This window comes from Tachysurus fulvidraco, chromosome 2, assembly GCF_022655615.1.
Source record: "Tachysurus fulvidraco isolate hzauxx_2018 chromosome 2, HZAU_PFXX_2.0, whole genome shotgun sequence".
NCBI lineage: Eukaryota > Metazoa > Chordata > Actinopteri > Siluriformes > Bagridae > Tachysurus > Tachysurus fulvidraco.
This window is the reverse complement of record NC_062519.1, coordinates 13,272,783-13,295,825: the sequence shown is the minus strand read 5'-3', so window position 1 is coordinate 13,295,825 and position 23,043 is coordinate 13,272,783. Positions and strand designations below refer to the sequence as shown.

Sequence of the window (23,043 nt, the reverse complement as noted above, 5' to 3'; positions counted from 1 at the left end):
AACATTATATGTACTATCAAATACATCAAGAACACTGGATGAGAGTATAAAATTAAACTGATCTGATACAAATACATACTGACTCCGGCAATAACTCTGAGAAACATACACCACATCAACTGCTCTAATACACATTGTGCATCAAAGTAGAATCTCAGAGTACAGTATGATATCGCTCACCCCTAGAGAACAGTGAATTGCAGATGCTAAGAGTTTAGAAACTGTCTCTTTCAAACAAAAATAGAGAAAATGTCTTCTTTGAAGTCCTGCTGCATGACCAGGAAGTGTGCTAGATCTCATGCGAATTAGAATACAAACAGGAAGTTGAGACACTAGGAAGCTAAGCACTTTGATAAGCATCGGTCTAAATACTCAGAAATGGAGGGATTCAAAAGAAGAAGCTGCTGAAAGCTTCTGCAGTGCTGGAACACCTCTAATGGGGTTAACACAACACATGCACACACACGTACACACACATACACACACAAACACGTACACACAAAGGTGTGCAGGTTTACAGAGTGCACATTCATGAGTGTGGTTTCCATGCGCGAGACAGGAAAAAGGAAGTCGTAAGTCGAAAAGCAACAAATATTTGTGTGAAAACACACACAAAATAAAATGAAGTGAAGAGATAGTTGCTGTATGCTAACATTTAGTAGAGAAAAACATAATATAAAAAAAGGCTGAATTTGAAGTTAGATGAACATGCATATATTTTCAACAAGGGACTTTGACACAATGCAGCTAGTCAAAAATATATACAAAAATAGAAGGGATAAATATTGAATTTATTTCTAATGAGCAAGCCAGAAGTGATGATGGTGAGGAAAAACACCATGAGACGATATGGAAAAAAAAAACCTTGAGAGGAACCAGACTCAAAATAGAACCGTGGATAGTGTGATTTGAAATCATTTCCCTTCTATTACTGTGGACTATATTGTGAAACATGTGATTCATTGATGTAAACAGGAAATGAATTCATTCTAGTTTTATCATGAAGACTATCTAGTTGAAGGTATCATCTGTTCACTGATGGAGACTTGAATGCGTCGATCTCAGTACTAAAGCCATCTGCGTGTTTTGGTTTTGAATGTAAAAAATGGTTTGGAGTAATGGTTTTATATTAGTTAGTACAGTGATTGCAGGACTATGGGACGTACCATTGGGTTTGTATTATAGTGTGATTAGGGTAAGAAGAAACTTTCTGAGAACATATTGTACCCTTTTCCGAAGAACTATTACAGTGATGGTGAAAGAGAGAAAGGTTGAGAGGAGATACTGAGGAGATTCGCACAGAGAGCAATACAGTGCAGATAATGATGTAGAGAAAAAAATAGACCTGGTATTGTCCTGTCATATGTCTTATTCAATATCCTCACATTAGTAAAGAAAATGACACCTCTATCTAATTATATCACAATAGTAAAGGGCTTTATTGTCCCATGGCATGTTTTGTCTCTAAAACAGCTTTCTCAGCTTTAAGGAGCTTTGAGAGCTGGCCTTAGGGTGCACACTGGTCCGTATAACTTAATTAAACCTTTATTGTAATTAAGTTAATTTATGTGTCCTTTGGCAAGCTGGTTTCTTTTATGTCACGACTGGAAGTTAAAGCATTATCTATGCATCTGAAAGCTTTGACACAATGGATGTCAATCTAGAAAGTACCTAAAGAACACAGAAGCCTCAAGCACAAATCAAGTTACTCCTTTAGGTAATATCTTAGCAGGCTTTGAACGGAAGGTCTACGATCTTCACAACACCATGCAAAAAAACAACAACTGATCTGTAATTATACAGAGCAGCTCCCTCTTGTGGTATGTAGGGTTAATATTAAAAAGTCATTATTTTTGTAGCACAACATAGTGAAATGAGGATATTTTCTAATCCATACATTTCTGAAAAATGACATTATTTCCTGAACGGAAATATAAAATATTGACTACAGCATGTAACTATCCAACAACATGATCAAATTCTTACCACCACATTTGTTAATCTGACATGATAATAAAGGTTAATCTACCTGACATGATCGTATGCAAAGCAAGACTGAGAAGAACATAAAAACTTATGTCATGTTAGTGAAATATATGCCAAATCTTTGGAAAACCTTGGTTTGGTCAGTTCTATCAGTTTGTTATAGGAACACTGACATAAAATCATACACTCATAGGAAACAGTGAAATCCTTGAATGAAACACCAATAACAATTCATTGTCTTAACCAAAATAAAAAAATAAAAAAACAAGAGGGAAGACTGAAGTGTGTACTGTCTTAAATCTTAAAAGACTAACCAAACAACTGACCTAGAGTTAAACCAGATGCAAAAAAAAACAAAGTTAGGTAACCTAGTTTATTTCCATCATCCTAACAAACCAGGAGCGACAACATATAGTTGATTAAAGACCAACAACTACTGTTTACTTGCACCACCAATAACCTCCAATAAGATCAAACACTGTTGTTTATTACAGTGAGTAAATGGAAGTGTGTGTGGTTAATGTTTCAGTCTGATAGAGCTTGAGCAATTTTGCAATGACGAACGGTCAAAATCATCAGGATCAAGATGTCTAAAGTCGATAGAGACGTATGACAGGAAGACCTGCTGTGGTAATTGTAGGCAAAATTAGGTTCCTTGCTACGGATTCAAAAGTCTATGGGGTAGAACTGGATCTGATCAAATTCCTACTATAACCCAATCACTAAGCCTAACCCACTGCTACAACACTGTTCGACACAAAACAACACATTAAACAGCCTAGAACGCACGCCACCCTCTGGATATTTGGCTCAGGTCCGAATACACCCCATGGACATTGAAAGTCAACATGCAGAGATGGTTCTGCCATGTGACCAACATCAGCTTAAGTTTCATTTAACTTAAATCTGGCACAATAATGAAATATTTTGCATATTCAAAATAAATCAATCAATTTCATGAAGTCAATTCAGGGTTGCAAAACCAAAATGAGTTCAAGGGGGAGTGAATACTTGAATGAAGTGAATCAACACATTTGAAAGGACCGAATCAACCCACTGTTATCACTGAATATTCTGTCATGGATATATATACTTAGGATTAATAACGTTTTTTTTTTTTTCAGTAAATTGCAACTGAATTGTGTAAGTTTACCTTCGCTGGAGGCGCTGTAGAATATGTTCGGCCGGGGGAGACGGAACACGTCTCTTCTTTCTGCCCGTTTCCCTGGTTACAGTCGAGCCGAACATGGTTCTCACATTCCAGGTGACAAGTGTAACTGCAGTCTGGTGGATAGACACAGACAAAAAAAAAAACACACACACACACATCAGAAACTGAACAAAAATAAGAGATTGTAGAGTTCATAGCCATGTTTTAGAGTTTTTGGGTGATCCAGGTGATCTTTTATAGACTGATGACACAGAATGTTCATAAATATAACCCCAGAGTCTTGGATAGTCCAACACCCTTTCTGGATAACCCAACTATATTGCAAGATCTTGTAACATTAAGAATAAAAACCTAAATTTATTATATAAAGTAACTACTAAAAATCATTTTATCCTTGTGAACACACTGTGTGTAATTGTTGTTATGGTGAAGCTTTCTAAGTCCCCAGTGTTAGAGCTAAAGCTGTAATTAAGATCTCCATCACAGGAAAGTTTTCCACAGAAACAATGTTCTAGTTTCTCAGGAACACGATAAGCTGTTCATTAAGAACAGCCTCATTAAGATCAGAAGAGAGAAAGTAAATGATGCTTCTGAAGAAGTAACTCATATCATAAACAAAGCTTAATGTAAATGCTTAAAAAATAGTTAAATGTAACTATAAATGGATATAAAATGTGGCATGTAATTATTTAATAAGTAAAAATTGTGTAATCAACGTACTGTCACAGTAATCATTGTGACAGTATGTTGCTGGTTTTCTCAATCCATCATGAATCAGGTGTAGTTCCACATAATGGTCAATAGATGGCGACAAATTCTCTCAGCCAGAATCCAGTGAGCTCAGCAGTGTGTGTTCACGTGCTGGCATATCCAACTGTTCCATAAAGCCTGCCAAGACAATTTTCTTTGACATGAAGGTTACCCTGGCAGTGGAGCACATTTTCTTTTCCATTACTGTGCCTCAGGGTCCTTTTGGACTTTTTACGAAACAAAAGCACACACATAATTAAACGTGGACTTCTAGTAACCACAGTGTCGGTCATAAACACTTAAGAAAGTGCTTTTGGCCTGAACTGCTTTGGGAGCAACTTCTGAATCCAAACCCCAATGACTATAAAGCGACTATTATGAGATCCATAACAACGCTGTTATCAGAACAGCTGAAGACTACAATGAGGTTAAGGACAGCCTGTAGACTCCTCATTTATGCAGTATACTTTACATAAACAAGGCAATCTCACTATGGAGCTTAAAAAAAATACAATAATTAAAAAGCCTTGCAATCAGTTGGGTTAACACAATCCATGGAACTCATACCAACTCACAGCCTACGACTTCAAGAAACAAGTGTGATAGTAATGCTTACTTTCCTTGATTTCCATTTTGTTGTCTTAACCTACATGAAGCCCTTTTTTGCTCTTTCCACCCAAAGAGCAAACATACTTTCAAAGTGACAGCAACGTATCAGATACTGCATAAAGTGCAAAGCGAATTATCAGTATTGAACACATTGAGGCACATCTGTAATAGGAGAAGGGTGGATCAGCAAACAGAGAGGACGGCATGGGAATAAACACCCACACTGATAACACCCACGGAAAAAAAGAGGTCACCTTATTTTTCACCATTTTTCACTGTGCATCGCAGGGCTGCATGGGTGTGAATTAGAGATTAAGAGAGCCTGTCCAAAGCAAACAGCATGATCCAGGATCAGGAAATGCGTATCTGGGAGGACTTCCATCCTGCTCTGCCTGTCACCTTCAACCTTAGCAGAAGTCCAATCCAACTGGGCTCCAGTACAACATTATCTTGATGCCAGCTACTGGCAGCTCTTGAAATCACCTGGGATATAATGCTAACATTGAGAGTCCCAAGCTAAAGCACAGCCTTACCTGAATATCAATAGTGTGGTTCAAAAACAGGACAAAACATGAGTATCTTAATATTAAAAAGAATCGCAAATGGCATTTTTAAAGCATTTCTAGATCTATAATAAAAATTTGCAATATTGCTGTGCAACAGATCTTTTGGAGTTTATTTTCAATCTAGAAGAAACCCCACCCATTTCCCATAAATGGTATCCCATGATGAATATGTTATTTCAGCATAATGTATGGAGGATCAGCTTCAGGGAATGAGTTTGTCTTGACAACATCTTTAGTGTATAATCACATTTTACCTCACGGGCAGCAGGGGGCTCTAAAAATGACAAATAAGCTCTTTAAATATTCTTTCTGATTCCATGCTAATACTGTGGTAGATATTAGAACGTTTATCACTGATGTCTATAGTAGGCACAAGGGACTCTTCAGTTGGTCTAAAAGGAAGCTCTTAAGCAGCCCAAAGAGGATTAAGTAGATTTCTAGTGCACACTTTTTAACATTAAGCTATTTATTCCCTTAACCCCAGATACCCTCACCCCCTTCTTGCCTCAAGCATGATGCCTTGTAAACACATGCTCCAAACCTTTTTGCACTGTTGGGTGACCTCCTTAACCTGATAAATGTAAGAGAAGAAACTTAGCCTTAACCTGGGGTTAACAGTCTGTAATGTAAAGTGGTTCTTTAACTGCCTAAACACAAGAAGCAGGAAAAATCCATGAATGTTTGTGAAAACAGTGCTGGAGAGACAGTCAATGATGTGAAAAAGCACTTGATTTGATAACTATTGATCTGTTCGGACTTGGTGAGTGTAGAAAGATTTGTGTGGTTACAGCCAACACGGGAAGTAATGTGGTAAAGTTTTCCACACTCATAAGAAAACAGGAGCCAAGTGTATTATTTGTCCAAGACGGACAGAGTCACTCGGTCATAGTGATACATGGTCATGCTTAAGGCTTGTAATCAGTTACAAATCAATAGCATGAAAATTAGACCAATTAGAATTAGGAATTCAACAGGGCTTCTATGAGTAATTGATTTCACGATTTCACAATAAAATCTAATTGAATTGCATAAATGTCACAGGCCAAATCACAAGCCGTGATAAAACACAAACCAAAAAAAAAAAAAAAAAAAAAAACACGAATTTTTTTGGCATTTAAAAAGTTTCTTTCTACGGAGAAAGTCATATAGTTGATATATTACCGGGCCTATCCCTTTAAGTATCACTTCTCATTTTAACATGTCACTTCCCCATAAATACAATGAACATGGATGTAATCTGAGGAGAACCATATAGTTGTGTCACAAATATCACAGAGCTGCTTGAATTCCCCTCGCTGTACCTGGAATGCTGAGGATTTCTTCAGAAAGGCGAGGGAGAGTACTGACTCGTGTTTATTCCCCCCCTCACACATTTCCTTCTGTCCCATTTCCCACTATCATTTCTGTTGTCATCTGCATTTCCCCCACATCACTTCTGCTGGAGTGAAAAGGCTGCTGGTCACTCGAGCAAAGGCGTTTTTTTTTTCGCTGACACCTTTATTTCGATCTATTCTGTTCACTGGTTCTGTCTGTGTCAGCAATGCTTTCTGCTGCTTTCCTTTCTCTGGCTCAAATACAGTAACCTGACCCTATCACCTTGTGCCTTTAAGTGAAGTTGGTGCAAGGATAAAAATTCTCAAATGAAGCTCTTATCAGGATGATGATCATTCCTGAGACATTAAGGGTTTAAATCAGTAAATAAAGAACGTAATCGTCCGACTAGAGACTGATAAGAAGTCTAGGTAATTAACATGTCCTCTAAAAGTCCTCTCTTAAAACTTCCCCAGTTACCCAGGAATTATTACTTTCCAGTAGTTTGCTAAAAAAAAATGTTTTTTTATTTTTTATTTTTATTATTCTTTATTTTTATTTATAATATTCGTAGATTCTTCATAGGAAATGATCAGAAATAAAACTAATCTGAATCTGAACAACAAACCAAAGACACGCAGTGTTATGAAAGAATATCCAGAATAGCTGAAATTTGTTTTCAGCTTTGTTTGTTTGAAGACGAATCAAATGAAATTCGACTCGGTTTAGATTTTGGGAATTTTAGTCAGAATGGATCCTTCTATCCTTTTATCACTGGAAAAAATCTGTTTCAGTTAAAAATCCAAACTAAATTCTAATATTGAATTGACTATTGTTTAAAAAATCTATTCTATTTTGGATTTTAGATGAGAAACGGAATGTATTTGTGGAAAAGAGGATTAACACACAAACTGGCTACTTCCTGTAATTTAAGACTCTCTTCTTTAGCTTCTTTAGCTTTTGGGCCAGTCAACCCAAACACCTTTTCTTCCACATGGTCTTGACCTGGTACAAACCTTGTTCTGTTCTTATTCAACATTCTCGTTCATGACAGAAGACCCTCTTGGCTACTGCAGGCACTTGAGCCAAAGTCAATAAACTTACAAACGCTAAATTGGCAAGCATCCTACTGTGTCAGGGGTTTATTTACATGGAATTACTACTAATACATCGACTTAACTCCTCCAGATATGCACATACACATCTTCAAAACCTGAAAACTACGAGTTAACAAATGATAGCATTGGGAATTGGTCAAAGATATATAGTCGTTCACTCTTCCTTCCCCCTTCCTTGTCTTTCCATTGGCCTGCTTCTACAGTAGATTCAGAGGAATAGCCACTGGAAAAACACGTTCATCCCCAAAAAACAGAATAAACTGGGCAGGATATAAAGGTAGAAAAAAAAACATAAGAGAATATCAAAAACAGCTGAAACTAAAATGTGCCTTGAGAAAACTACAGCACAAATATAGAACCATTATTTAAGTGTTTATACTGCATTAAAACAGTGCAAACCTGAACCTGTTTCAGTGCCACTTGTGTTCTGTGTCATAAATATTTTGGACCTTAATTGAGATGAGGCCAACCCTGTGAGGATCCTGAGACATCTAAAGATGTACCAGCTCCAGTTGGATTCAGCTTCATGAAGTATTTGGACATTCTAAGAGGAGACACAAACTCCATGTTGTCTTTGAGGACAACAACCTCCTCATCAATACACAACTGTCAGACTTTTTTCACACCCTTCAGTGTCACCCAAATGAGGATGAGTTTCACTTTTGAGTCTGGTTCCTCTCAAGGTTTCTTCCTCTTCCATCTAAGGGAGTTTTTCCTCACCACAGTTGCCTCAGTCACCTCAGGCTTGTTCATTGGGGATAAATACAAACACATTTAAATATACAGTAAGTCTAATATTAATTTTTGTATTATATTTATCTTCGTATAATATATTTTTTATGTTTCTTAAGTTCTGAAAAGCTGCTTTGAGACAATGTCCATTGTTAAAAATACAAATAAATAAAATTTTCCTTAAGTCTTATAATAAAGTATCTAGGCTTGGTAAAGGAAAATTCCAGCAGGAAACACTATATTGTGATGTGCTCCCTGATTCTGCTGCTAATTTATTGTTTACTGCTTGGTAATGTTTTGTTATTATTTTCGCTAAATTTGACGCTTTGGAAGCTGAAGGTTTTTCAGCATAGAACTGAATATTTGTTTGGGAGCTTTGATGAAAGAAATCACAATTGAAAATTAACACAAAACCTCAGCAGACATCCTGAAAAGTAAAGCTAAACATCCTGAATCGTAAACTGATAGAAAAGTATGTATAGAGCTGATCTAATTATGCTTTTGAATAACCGTGTGCTTATTCAAAGCCTTATCAGTGCCCAACATGTACACACACAGAGTACGTATGTACATTTATCAGAGCCGGTAAAAGGTCGACTGTCAACTGCTTTCAATAGTCCTGCCGTGAACAGAATGAGTGGCTCTGTAATTCATGGCACTTTATAGTGGAATCAATAATAACGGTTACTTTAAGGCCAATCCCTCAAAATGATATGTTTTGTAATATCCAGTGTATTATGTTCTTAAATTTCACCATTGACCGCCTCACACATATTATGATGCAATACGTCATCTTTAGAGATAAATGTACTCAATATATAAAGTATATCTCAATGGTCACAGCTGACACCAAATGATCCTAGTTTATAAATCCTGCCAAGATAAATAATCAATTAATCAGAAATAAAAAAGCTATACATTTCCACAAGCATAAGCAAAGTGCAGACACTTTGGTTTGGTTTGGTTGGTTTTAGGGAAAAGAGAGATGAGTATTATAGAGTAGATGATGTCTGTATATCAGAATTGTGTGTGTACTACATGGCTTTGTTCCTAAGTTACATTTTAAAGCCAGTTTCAGCTCTTTTGTGTAGTTTTTGAGATTCAGTTGAGCTAGAAATGTTGCTGAAAACTGGTAACCCTGGTTAATGATATTTTTGACTTTTGGAAACCTGCTAACTGCTCTTTTGAACAAAATTATATCTAAAGCATCTTAAAATGTACTGCTAAACTATACAATGAAGGATATTTTGTTATCCGATCCCAAGTGCCTGAAGTCTACAATGTAAGTCAAGTGCGATCTGGCTAAGAGATGGTCCAATGAGCTTACGCTAACGATTTAAACGTATGCTATATTGTGACATATTGCCAAGTGCTATTGATCGTCATATCCTCCAGAACTCACAGCTATTATCTAATGCCATTCATAATGTAATTCAGCGCTTTTAACAATGGACATTCTCTGAGAACACAGAACAAACATAATATTAAAAAAAATAATATTATATAAAGATTAATATAATACAAAAATTCAAGATTCATATTATGAAGACTTATATTTAAATGTGTTTGTATTTATCCCCAGTGAACAAGCCTGAGGCGATCGTGGTGAGGAAAAACTCCCTTAGATGGTAGAGAAAGAAACCTTGAGAGGAAACAAACTCAAAGGGGAACCTCATCCTCATTTGGGCGACACTGGAGGGTGTGATTATAAATAAACAGTCCGGCAATTGTGTACTGATTCGGAGGTTGTTGTCCTTAAAGACCACATGTAGTTGGCATCTCAGTACTATTTACATTCTTTCTTCCAACCTTAAAATATTCATCTGAGACCTTACAACATCAACTCCACTGCTGTCACACTAACAGTGTATACGTGAGATCACACCTATTTACATTTACAGCATTTACCAGATGCCCTTATCCAGAGCAACTTACATTTTAATTTATTTTTATACAACTGAGCAATTGAGGGTTAGAGGCCTTGCTCAGGGGCCCAGCAGTGGCATAGGAATCGAACTCACAACCTTCCGATTGGTAGTCCAACACATTAACCACTAGGCTACCACATCCCTATGAGTCAGTCTGTATGAGGCAGGAATCTGGTACCTCTTCATGTACCACAGAGACTGAAAGATTGATGGTGTCCTCTCATGCACTCCTGTATGCTTCTGTTAAGTCCTGAGAGCCTGAACTATAGTCCATGCATCAAGCAAAAACATCACAATGCTTTTAGTAGGCAGGGAGTGAAATTGGCAGGACACCAGTCTCGGTCAGTTGTAGGTTAAAAGCATCATATTCGTATTGATTTGATTAATCAGCCGATACATCTGATGGCGCAAAGTCGGGTTTGTGCTTCATTTTGGAGGACTTCAGTAACATTATCAGAATAAACTACACAATATAGTATATTCAAATAATATAGTATTATAAATAGTATATAAATCTTTTCATAGACAGAATGTTTAGTAAGGTATTAGAAGCATAAAAATCTAAGTATTATATCAGTTTCACCTCATCATGCCATATTATTCAGTGATTAATCAATTTCCAAACTGTATGTAGACTGGGGCTCATTTATTTAACATTTATTAAAATAGTGTTTGAACAAAATGTTTCTTTTTTTGCTGGTATTTATTTCTTCTTTTATCCTGAATGAATTAGTCATATTGTGCATATGGATTTGTTTTATGTATCGCTGTCATTAATATGACCTCTCATTAAAATACAAAACTCTTTCGGAACAAACTGGATTCCCATGAATACCAATAATGCAAATCCTCTGTCAAACAAAATAAATACGCTTGCATCCAGTACATAATTAACCCCCGACATGTCACATCCCATATGAATTAATCACTTGTACAGGGCACTGACTCTTGCCTCTACCCACCAGACTGACCTTCAACAAATTGGGATAATGACAGAACATTTGGAAAATCCTGAGGTATTCACACAAGGTAGTTATCTTGCCCTAAAATCAGATATCTTTAAATTCATTATCCTCCTTTACTGTATCTTTGCCTTCCTCGGTCCACTGTGAGAGACATTTAGAAATTTAATTGTTTTCTAACTCAGCTGCTGAGTGTTTACTCAAAGTAATCAGCAACGGAACAGAAATACGATTGTGACTCATGATTTCAGTGCAAAGCCACATGTTATGAAAGCAATGCTGAACAGCACTGAGGTCAGGAGTCTGCATTGCAGCCTTTATTAACATAACAGATATAAACAATTTGGCTGATGGTGCGTTAACAAACCAAACTCCTGACTGAGGCACATTTCTCTCTCTCTCTCTCTCTTCCCTTTCTCTATCTATCTCGTGTTTACTGGAGCATTATAGAACCGTTCGTGCTTTATATGGGATCAATGAATGCAGTAGCTCCCTATTCCAGCTTTTTTGCATGTCAATAGAAAACAATAGGTACAGCAAGGGAGAAACACTAACCATTTAGAGAGAAAAAGCGAATGAGGGAGAATAAAATGTGATGCTCCCTATAGACCAGAACTGGGCTATTTTTGGGAGGAGTAAAAAAAATCACTGCAGAGCTCTTCTTCAGTTGCAGATGAACTGGATATCTTGATACACAAACCATGAGCTGTCCCTATGTCCTGTTTTTACCCTCAGCATCAGTCCCATCCTCATCTATTACTGAATAAAAACATCATTAAATGTTTACCCAACTTCTCATTCTCTCTCTTCTTCTCTCTGTTACTCATTCCCTTCCTTTCTCACACCCTTTTCCTGCACTCATTTGCTTTCCTCCTGATGCATTCCCACCTCCTACCCTCTCCCTCTGTCTTGTTGTTTACAAGATTTCTCAACCTTCAGCTATTAAATCTAACAAAACTTTCTGCTGCTTTCATGCCTCACTTGTCCTCCTTTCTTTCCATTCCTTTTTCACATCCTGTCATAACTGTGTTTTATCTTTACTCATCTTTTCCCAAAGCTGTATCTGTTCATCTTGTTCAGTTCTTCTCCTCTATCTGTTGTTCGTTACCTGATAGCACAAGGGCGCCACTGCTGCTGGACCTCCGGAGCAGCCTTAGACCCTCAGACCATGAGCGGGACTTGGGCAGGCGCCGAAAGAGACGGCTGAGGTGCCGTGAGACGTGGCCGAAGCACGCGCTGGACACGGCTGCCTCCTCCGCCGGCCTCATGGCGGGCGCCGCTATCTGCGCCCGCCTGTGCCCATGGCACTCTCTGGTGCTGGCTGCCCACAACGCTGTGGCACTGCACTGGGGGCTGCCAATCTGTCCTGCGCATCCACCATTGCAGGGCTGCGTCGGGCTTTCAGAGGTACGCTCGGGCCCGATAACCTCTCCGACACGGCCCTTATCTTCTCTCTCAATCGGTCATTCTGCTTCTCTCACTCTCTGTCTGTCCCCAGTTTTCTCACGCAGTGCAGAGCTTGCACTGATGCAGCGCCCACACGTCCTCCTCACTGCAGCCCTCTTAAAGCTACAGACACGCTGTGTATGTGTCTCTCTCTCTCTATATACTCTCTTCTCACTCATCCTCTCTACTTGCTCTATGCCGTCATATAGTGCTCCAGTTCCTGAGTGGGTGTCTGTGAGTGAGAGAGACGTGAAGAGAGTGTGAGGACAGATGGATGTCCCACGCTCTGTGAATCCTAAGGGACATCTGATCTCCTGCACCATCCTCCAGCGAATAGCTGCTAGTCCACCTCATCCTCTGACCTTCTTGCACTCAGTCTTGCCGTTTCAGGTAAAACTCAGAGATACTGATGGGTTCACTAGAGTGCCATATGATGCTAATTAATAGAGATTCATTGGCAGAGGAGATTTAAAACAAGCAGGAAGCTAAAGATAATAAACATCACACTAACTTTAACATGTCTCCTGAAGAACTAGCACCCATAGATGTTGCCCTTCTGCAACCTTTAAGCTAGCGTTTTCCATCAGGAACAAATTACCATTTGATTCCTAAGACTAACAACATCATATATATGTAAATAAATAAAACTAATAACTAATTAAACCCTGAGTGTAAGAAGTAGATGATGCTAAAACTAGAGAGACTGATAAAGAAAAAGAGTCAAGGGTGACCTAAATATATCCTGCACCATCTCCCCACTGTACTGTCACAGTTAGTTTCCTGCACTAGTATATTTCCTAGAACAGAACACTATGTAACACATATCATTAGGAATAAAACAATATTAAGGCATGCTAACAAAGGAAAACAATCAATAATGGGATTGATTGATTACATTATAATGGCTATAAATGGCATTTGTTCACTCTTTTGTTTTATCTAAATAAAGCTAAATAAGACCAAAAAAGCAGCTTGTCATGTTACGAAGAGTCCATCGTCCTGGTGGAGTGACGTCTACTGACATTTATAAAGCTCTGGAGACCCAAATAAACACTAGAACAAGTCATAGAAGTGGCTAGTAAAAGTGTATTACTATACACCTGTGCTTCAAATAATAGATGAAGCTACTGTCAGAGCTTCTATTATGGGAAATGAACCAACACCTTCTGACCAATCAGATTTGAGATTTCCACAGTGAAGTAGTCCGATTTAATATACAGTACAAAGGGTTACCAGCTTTATTAGATCTGGCTATTGTGTATTTGTACTTGTTATCCATTTTATCAGGTACATTTTACATTTAGGTAACTTTACAGGCTGAAGCCCCATCTCTCATTTCCAGCCTGAGATGATATCTGGGAAATGATGTCTGGGAGAAGCTGGCATGACGATGGGGATTGAAGAGAACGAACACGTGCTGGAAAAATGAGGTCCAGTTTCTAGGTTTTAGCCTGAAAGCTGCACAAAACAAGGTACATGTGTCCTATAAAGAAGCCAGTGAATTTATACGGGGTTTAAGACACCTGGCATGACTGTGCACTGTAGCTCATGTACCGCTGCAACACATACAACATTGTATGAACGTATCAGAATACTGTCTGAAGTATCGTAATTCCGAATGTTGTTCGTCGTTGGGAAGGCGTGTCAACAATAACAGTAAAAACAACAACAACAACAATAGTGAAAATGAATGGCAGCTGTGATATGGCTATTGCATCCAGAGAGATATTAATAAATCATACATGAAGACATAACAATGCAGGCTATTTATTATTTTTTTGTTACTCACACAGGTAAAAACCTGGATATAATTAGTTATGTATAATATCTAATTCATTGCTTCTTTGCCAAAACAATATTTTACCCATCTGCTGTTCATTTTGCTGACAAAATAAACTCCCCCCTCCACGTTGATAGGAAAATAAGAGGAAACTAAAGTGAATTCTTCCAAGGGCAAACTGTTGTTTTTCTGCTCACATGCTTATCATGTTGTATTTATAAATTCAAGCACTCAACTTCTGAAATCTGGTTAGCAGTAATCCTGTGCTGATTCATTTCCCACCATGGAGTAACTGGTAAGTGGTAAGTTTATGCATGTAGAAACCAGAAATGTTTATGTAATATACTGTGAACTCATTATGCACTGTGATACTCAACATATCACCACAGATCCCATGCTTCATTTGGAAAGCTTTTTTCACAATGGTGCATTATTATTATTATTTTTTTTTTTCCAGAAATGGAACCGACATAATCTCATGTATCCTTAATAGTGAAGGAAATCTTAGCATTCTGTTTATAGTACAATGTAGTACATCTGTCAAAGGACCTATTAAGATCTTTCATAGACTCACACAGACGTACTGTGAAATCCCGAAGCATGGGTGATGTTGGGATATTGGGAGTGCGTGGTTAGCAGAACAACCCCAGACTGCTCCTGGCTTCCTGAATCTGTCAGAGCGAGTGAATGAGGCTTTGAAAAGCCTGTCACAATGTCTCTCCTGTTCAATAGGCATCTGAACAAGGTTCCTCCTGTGTAGCCTTGACCACTGAAATATTCCTCTGTGCACTGAAACATATGGAAAGTGAGTTGTGGGCCAGTGTCCCACCTACACGAGGCACACTGAGTAAAAGAAGAGACTCACTGAACAGGGAATTGGTGACAAAGGGAAAGGTCAAAGAGAGAGGAAACATCAGGTCTTCATAAGCAGGTCTGTAGAGTGGCTTGGACACCTTGCTCATATTAACCCTTAACAAAAACAGCTCCAAATCCACCCTTTTTTCCTTCTTAATAATTAAAAAAAATATATGAAAATGATAAATTATGAAATAAAAAATACATTTAAAAATATTATTAGTATCAGCACTTAATATAAATTATATTGTGCATTAGATAATATTAATGTAAACAAACATGAAAATAAATAGACAATAATAATAATAAATACACATTTATATAATATTTATATATAATGTCAAACAGCAATTAAATAATTATTATATTACTATTATTAAATATCAATATACGTAATGAATATTATTTATCAATAATAATAATAATAATAATAATAATAATATTATTATTATTATTAACTAATTATTAAAGAGTTACTCTTTAGCCACTAAGAGAAGCACGCTCGATACAATCACACTTTCCTGAAAGACCACAGAGGTTAATCCTGCTGGATTACGGAATTAATTAGCTGGATTTGAAGATGTAGCAGATGAGTGATTTGAGCATAGACACAGTATGTTACAGAGAGAGGATTGCTGTTATTCTCTTTATTCTTTTTCGTGAACGTGTTTAAGGGGTCGAGAGCAGGACTGATGAAGTGCTGATGACACAAATACAAGTCACTTTCCTACTCAAGGAATGATAAAAACAACAAACACAACAAATACAAGGCTCTGTAACAAGAGGACATGTTAGTGCATCACTGAACAGTCCAGTATTCGTTCGGTACGATAAAACACATGCTACTGAATTAGAGACATTACATATTACTAATTTAATTGCTTGCATGTGTATTGAGTAGAGTGTTGGATTAATTATATAAACTGTCTAAAATAGAAGCCTTTATTTTGTCACATATACATTAAAGCACAGTGAAATTCTTTCTTCTCATATCCCAGCTTTGGAAGTCGGGGTCAGAGCACAACATCAGCCATGATACAGTGCCCCTGTAACAAAGATGGTTAAGGGCCTTGCTCAAGGGCCCGACAGTGGCAGCTGAGGCTTGAACCCTGATACTCCAAACAACAACCCAGAGCCTTAAATGTTTGAGCAACCACTGAACTCATTATTAATAGCTTCAAAAATGTAATACCTTCATTTGAAACGTGCTAAATGAATATAAAAATGCAAAACATGTAAAAAAAAAAAACTGTCAGTAAAATGACTACGTATTTAACGTACACAAATGATATCATACACTACACAAGTAGTGTACACATCCATCTGGGTAAGGGATGCATTCGGGATTAGGTTTAAATGCAGAGACACAACATCCCCCATCAATAGTGATATAAAAAGGGTGGAGGAGAGGGTGTGGGCAGATTTATGCTTTAAAGAGAAGAACATTAATGGTTCAGTGGTGAACAAATTGGTAGCCTGGATCTAAGGACAAGCAGATTTTTCCTTCAAACTGTTATTATATTTTTTTTTTTATTTTATTAGCTGCCCTTTGGGCAAGTAAATAACCTTCTCTCTCACCTGTCAATCACAGTGACACTAGCTAATCGAATCCTGGGTGTCCGTGAGGTCACGTAGCACATTTTCCCTGACAGAGATACACCTGTGATGTAGCATTTTCACAGCTTCATGTGTCTTGGAGAAATCACAAGTTTTCCCTTGTTCACCGTAGTTCACAATTGTTGTCATGTGAGGTGGGAATTGGCAAGAATTATGAATAAATGCCTACTGTTTAGCAGTGTCAGTTTCCAGGCAACCAAAACCAGGACTAACAGCAACATACTAGTGCTTCCAATTGCCTTTTTAGATTTTCTTTTATTTGTTCCCCTTTACCCTCAGTACCAAGAACAAGCACCGACTATGCAGTGAGTCAGCTAAAGTCATCTTACACTGGCAAACGCACACACACAAGCACATCAACCCTGATTTCTGTCTGTGAGAAATCTTCGATCTGGAGTAGATTGCATTGCAATGCATTGCCTGCTGTCTCAAAATGCATGTATGCATTCAGAGAAACATGTGAATCTTTATTTTATGAGGGTTGTGTTTGTGTGGGTAGTGTTCACACGAACCAGAGAGGGAGAGAAATAAAACCAAAACAACACAAGACAGGAAAACCGACAAGAACCGAGCCGTTTATGGCACGGACGTAACCGCTTACTGGCGGCGCTTTCATTCACTGCATGTAATTAGGGGCTATGAGCTCGAAATATGGAGCTGTAGTCACAGCCATGCTCTCTCTTTAGCCTGCTTTCACCACCACAGCCTCGAAAATACATCATATCCCAGCAAGCCCTGGGAGCTGAGCCACTTCAAAGGGTGCATCAGTGCTAAATTCAGAATGGGAAAGAGGGACACGCTATTGTAATAAGACTTCTGCTGGGAAGGAAGAGGAGAATCTTGGACAAGCCAATACTGGAAGAACCCGACTTTAGGTTGGGTTAAAAAGATTTAATAGAGTATGACATTCAGAAAGTGAAAGTAAATAGACAAAGACGCATGGCAACAAGGGGCTTGTGGGAATTTCCAAAATCTATAGTCAAGTCTTCACATGATAAACCACAATGAAAACGTTTCAAGAAAAACGTCTTCCTTCTCTGGCAAGTGCAGACAAAATGTTTTGAAAAAGAGGAACAAATACTGGGGTTCAAAATAAAAAGGACCAAACTTTCCAGACATAACTTTGCATACCACATCTCTCTTTCTCTCTCTCTCTCTCTGATTGTTGTCTGATGATGGATGGCTCAAAGTAAGTTTGCCTTACTCACGGAGGCTCTGCAGCATGCCAAGCAACATCATTTAGCATGAGAGAGAGAGAGAGAGAGCGCGCGAGAGAAAGAGAGAGAGAGAGAGAGAGAGAGAGAGAGAGTAGTAATATCCACTTCTAAGGACAAGACTTACAGCCTATTAGAGGACAATGTTCTGCCTCGCTGGTTGCGACAATAAGACTGCCCTGTAGTGGCCTGAGCCTTGGTGGTGATTTATTTTACAGAAGCAAGTACACCGACACAACAGACAGGTCAGCAAAATAAACTAAATGGATTATGAAGAAAAAAAAACAAAAAAACACACACCCCCATTCATTTGTGAAGCAATGGTATAAATTAAATTATACACTTGAGGCCAGATGTATTTTTTGGGCCTCATTATCAAGAAAACAGCATTGACTGTGCAAATCCATATTAAAGACTGACAATCATAATGATGTAAGCAATAAACCACCGCGATCTTGCGGCTGCGAAACTGGAAACGTACAACCAAAGAACCGATGCCGGGAAGCCTAGGATTCACTTCATTCACATGTCATTTAACTGCTCTTTTTTTGTTACAATTCCTAAAAATATAAGTATTTATTCAACAACATACTATATATTCCATTCATAAATCATTCACAGATCATTCCCATTTTCTGGTCATGCCTAGCAAAGGCCTGAAGTTTGTAAATTAGTGTGTACTAAAGCAACTGTGGCTTTAATGATAGGCTACATGAGATCAGGTTAGACTATCGCTGTGATTCAGCCTGGTATAATTACGGCCCGGATTGATTACAGTCTGAGCTAATAGACTGGAACATATGAATTATAGGCTTTGCTCGGTCATTTTGGAGCACAGAAAAATAATGTCCTTTTCAAAATGGCTTTTCAGTTAAGATTAATCCAGGGGTCATAATCTCTCTCTCTCTCTCTCTCTCTCTCTCTCACTCTCACTCTCACTCTCTCTCTCACTCTCTCTCTCACACACACACAATATAAAAACATTTAAAGAGCTTTAACACTAGCTTCTATTTAAAAAAATTCACAAAAATATTTAGGAGGCTTTCACACTGGCAGGTTAATCTGGAACTGGAACTGTGCCGTGACTCGTACTCAGGTCCGGACTTGTTCAGCAAAGTAAGGGGTTTTTTTTCCAGATGATGACATCATTAATTTCAACAACACATGTGTACTATGAGTGGCAGGTTAACATTGTGGGACACAGAAGAGGTGAGAGGCCTTGGTGAGTCATTTGCTACTTGCCTTCTTCCACATACATAAGCTATGTTCGGCTGGTGTTGCTGACTTGAAGATGTCTGACTGAAGATAGCCACCAGTCTTTTACTATCATAGCTGTCAACTATTACTCTAAAACAGCTCACTGCAGCCTGAGATTACCTCACACACTCACACACACAGACCTTGCACTCTCCTATTGTCTCATTTTTTCCAACACACAAACACACACATGCATTCACCCCAACTTTATCTCTCTAACACACTCTCTCCCATTCTCACTCAATTTCCTTATCCATCTGTCTGTCTCTCTCTCACACACATACTCTCTCTCTCCACAGATAAAGCACAAGGACACAAGATTATTTTATTATTGTAAATAATACGCTCCCTGTTGTAAGCCAGGTTAGACACGCATGCAGGAAACGTAGCAGCTAAAGACCCGCAGGACGTTACAGAGTTCCCTGCAGGACGTTACAGAGTTCAACATGAGCTTCTACCATTTATTGACAGGTCAGAACCTGTAGATCCACATTCACACCTACAGTATACTTTTCTTGCACCTACCTACCCGTGACTACTATGAGCTTAATTTATAACAGTTCTAAGAGTAAAAAGGGAAGAATATGAAAGCAGCTATTTTTTTAAATGGCCCTGTCATATGGAAAGAATGCTAGATTTTATCTTCTCAGGATGAGAGGACGAGAGGTGACAGAGTGAAAGTGAAATCATCCTTTGGTTAAAGAGAAAGCAAGATGAATAGTGTACTTGGGATCTCTCTACATTTTTTTTCCTCCCCAAATATTTTCACCTGTTTTCAAAGTTCACTTCATTCACAGGCAACCCCATTCACACACCACTTTCACTGTGCCCCACAACCATCTCCAGGTTAATATTATTTCCTTTTTAAAACCTGCATTCATGGACTTGCAGAATGCATGAAAAACTGCCCCTAAATAGGCTCCATGAGATGAAGTTACAACGCCCTCTAAACCCTGTTTTTCTAGCCAAAAAGCTTCCCATTACACCAACAGCAAATATTTAGGTCAGCACTAAAAATGATGCTTTTAAAAGTCACATTTTCTGCTCTACTTACAAACATAAACCAAGGACTTCATCACATAGACACACACCAAACATCAAGCCCTCGAGAGTAATAACTATGGGGCTGTCAGTACAAGACGTACAGTGCAATTCAAAACAAACAATGACCCCTACTGGGGACGTCCCCTTGTACTCTGTTCCTTGCAAGACCCTTGCTCATTTCTGAACCCATCGTTCAGATGAAGTGCTCTGGGTTATAACTTGATTTGAGACATAAAACAACAGCCCCCCTGCAGCAGGAAATACCAAAACGAAGCCACAAGGTCTCCGTAGCTGGCGTACTTGGAGTCATTCTCCCTTCTCCATCTGCTAATCTATGATTGATCATGCTTTACTGTCTGACTCTTGTCCCCCTCCACATGCATGCACCGTTGTTCTTAGTTTTATGTGAGAGATAAAAGTCAAACTGTTTTCTCAAGAAATATTTGGCATGCCTGGTGGGGGGTGGGGGGGGGTTTAGTTGTTTCCTTGTTTTTCTGGTGCTCTTTAAAATACAAAAATGACTTACTTTTAGAAGCAGAAAGGTAAATGAAGGAACCATGTGGTTATCATAAGTGTGCACACAGGTATCATTCATACAGTACGTACATCTTTAGTAACCATTTAGGATCCAGAGCACCAAGTGGGAATACATGCTAGATGCACACGTGTGTGACACGGGGCAATTTCACCAACTGGTATGTTTTGGGAGGTAGATCCCAGACGAAACACACAGGGAGAACATATGAAACCTGGGACAGATAGTCAACTAGCAATTATATATACATATAGATTTACTTGTGCAACACAAATCCCAACCGAACACAAGCACATGTTACGCTGTAATTGTGTGATACTCATTACAGATCACTTCATCATTCAGATCTTTTAACCTGCACGTCTGTTGGACTGATTATCTCATATCTAAATGATTGTTTACATGATCAGATATAGGAACTGCGGCCACGTGACTTAAGATTCATTTGATTTAACACATTCGATTTACTACAGCAACTCATTTTTATGGAAGCTAGATCTAGAATTATTCATCAGAAAGAAACAACAACAATAAATAAATAAATATATATATATATAAAAACAACGAGAGATGACCTATACATTACATTTTACTGACAGTGAACTGTATTCAATCTCACATAGCCGCAACTCTGGATTCGATTCTAGAGATTTGATTCGCACCCAAAGAGTCGTTCACTGCAGAAAAGACTCCCGACTCCTGATTCGAATTACACATTTGTCACGTATTAAGATGTAGAGGAAATTTAGATACTATATCTATTTAGATACGCTATTAAACACATAATATATCAGTGTATCTATACATCATATGTATACATCATAGGCAATAGATTCGCCCCTAAAAGAGTCGTTCACAAAAGGAAAGATTCATTACTGAATGGACTTACATTCGCACCGAAACGCCATGCTCTTGATCAGCCGGTTACAGGCGTCGCACCAGTCCTGCGTGACCCTGAACGGGGCGAAACGGTGGCCTTCTCCTCTTTCCTCATTCACCTCGGGATCATCTTGATCGAATATTGACCATGCTTGTCTTCTCGGTTGTCCAGTCCGGACAAGCTTTACGACACCTCGTCTGCCCTGCGTGAGCTGGAGTCCTTCTAACGTGTCTCCGTCTACGGACAAGGACCTGAACTTTCCACGTTTGCCTCCTGACCGATGTGACAGTTCGTTGATGTATTTTGCTGAGCTTCTTCGAGGGTAACCTCTGCTGATGCCGTTGTTGTTCGCGTTCGCGTTTTGTGCGTCGGCGAGTCTGCGCGTCTGCGCCTGTGCCGCGTCGCTACACGCGCAATCCGGTGCGCGCCGCGCCGCTGGGTCTCCGTCGGTGTCCGCCGTCCTGTCCGTAATACGTGGCGGTTCAGCATCAATGCTGTCGCACATCTCTAATGCCGTCCGGCTTCCCGGGTCTAAGGATAGTCGGTTGTTTAATGACACTACTTCTGTTGCAGCAACCCCCGCGCGCTCACGCGTCATTTTCTCCCGTGACGGTTTGCGCATTAATTTCTTCCCCTCGTTCGCTAATTTGCGGAACAACAGATTCTCTGAGTCAAGGTGATGCCGAGCCGGGTGTTGTCCTAACGTAACGGACGCCATCACATTCCACCGGGCGACTGTAACGTGCTATGAATTGTGATAGTCGGTTAAGTCGTGACGCGCTTGGATGCGACAAGCTGTGAAATGGCAGCGAGTCGGAGGACGCGCTCTTAAAGAAGACGCGTCTCTGCGCTCCTCACTGCGCCCACACACACAATCACGCGCGCGCGCGCGCACAGAGGGTGGTGTTAAATAAGAGAAACATGAAGGTGGGGGGGAGATAACTACTGATCTGTAACCAAGACATATTCCATTTGTTTATTAAAGAACTGCTGGGGATTTGAGCTCCTCGAGTGCACACTGTGTGACTTTATTCATTGTTAGTTCAGATTTTTCAGAAAACATCAACAACCACACACTGTGTAGTAAGGGAAAGTGAAATACAAACTTGACATTTACAAATCCACTCTTTTGACACACCAATCATTCATTCTAAGAAAGAAAGCCATGGTCCCTGGGGCATGACGTTAAATTGTACTTTTTTTCTAATTATGCATCTAACCTTTCTAACATCTAACATCTTTTTGACCGTTATTAAACTAATAGTTAATAAGCTAATCTGAA

At 38.9% G+C, this 23,043-nt stretch overlaps 1 protein-coding gene across 2 annotated transcripts in view; it reads right to left on the bottom strand.

The window, feature by feature from the left end:
* The window catches only part of rassf5 (Ras association domain family member 5), a 44,402-nt gene extending 21,767 nt beyond the window's left edge, over positions 1-22,635 (bottom strand). The window contains exons 1-2 of one of the 2 annotated variants that reach the window (XM_027144352.2): positions 21,771-22,635; positions 3,140-3,270 (exon numbers count right to left, since the gene is read on the bottom strand). In XM_027144352.2, coding sequence (XP_027000153.2) covers positions 3,140-3,270; positions 21,771-22,479 — 840 coding nt within the window. In that variant the 5' untranslated portion in view covers positions 22,480-22,635. Of the gene's footprint in view, positions 1-3,139; positions 3,271-12,241; positions 12,650-21,770 lie in introns of those variants that run through there. The other variant, XM_027144353.2, reaches the window with a different exon arrangement.
* Between the last annotated feature and the right edge of the window lie 408 nt (positions 22,636-23,043).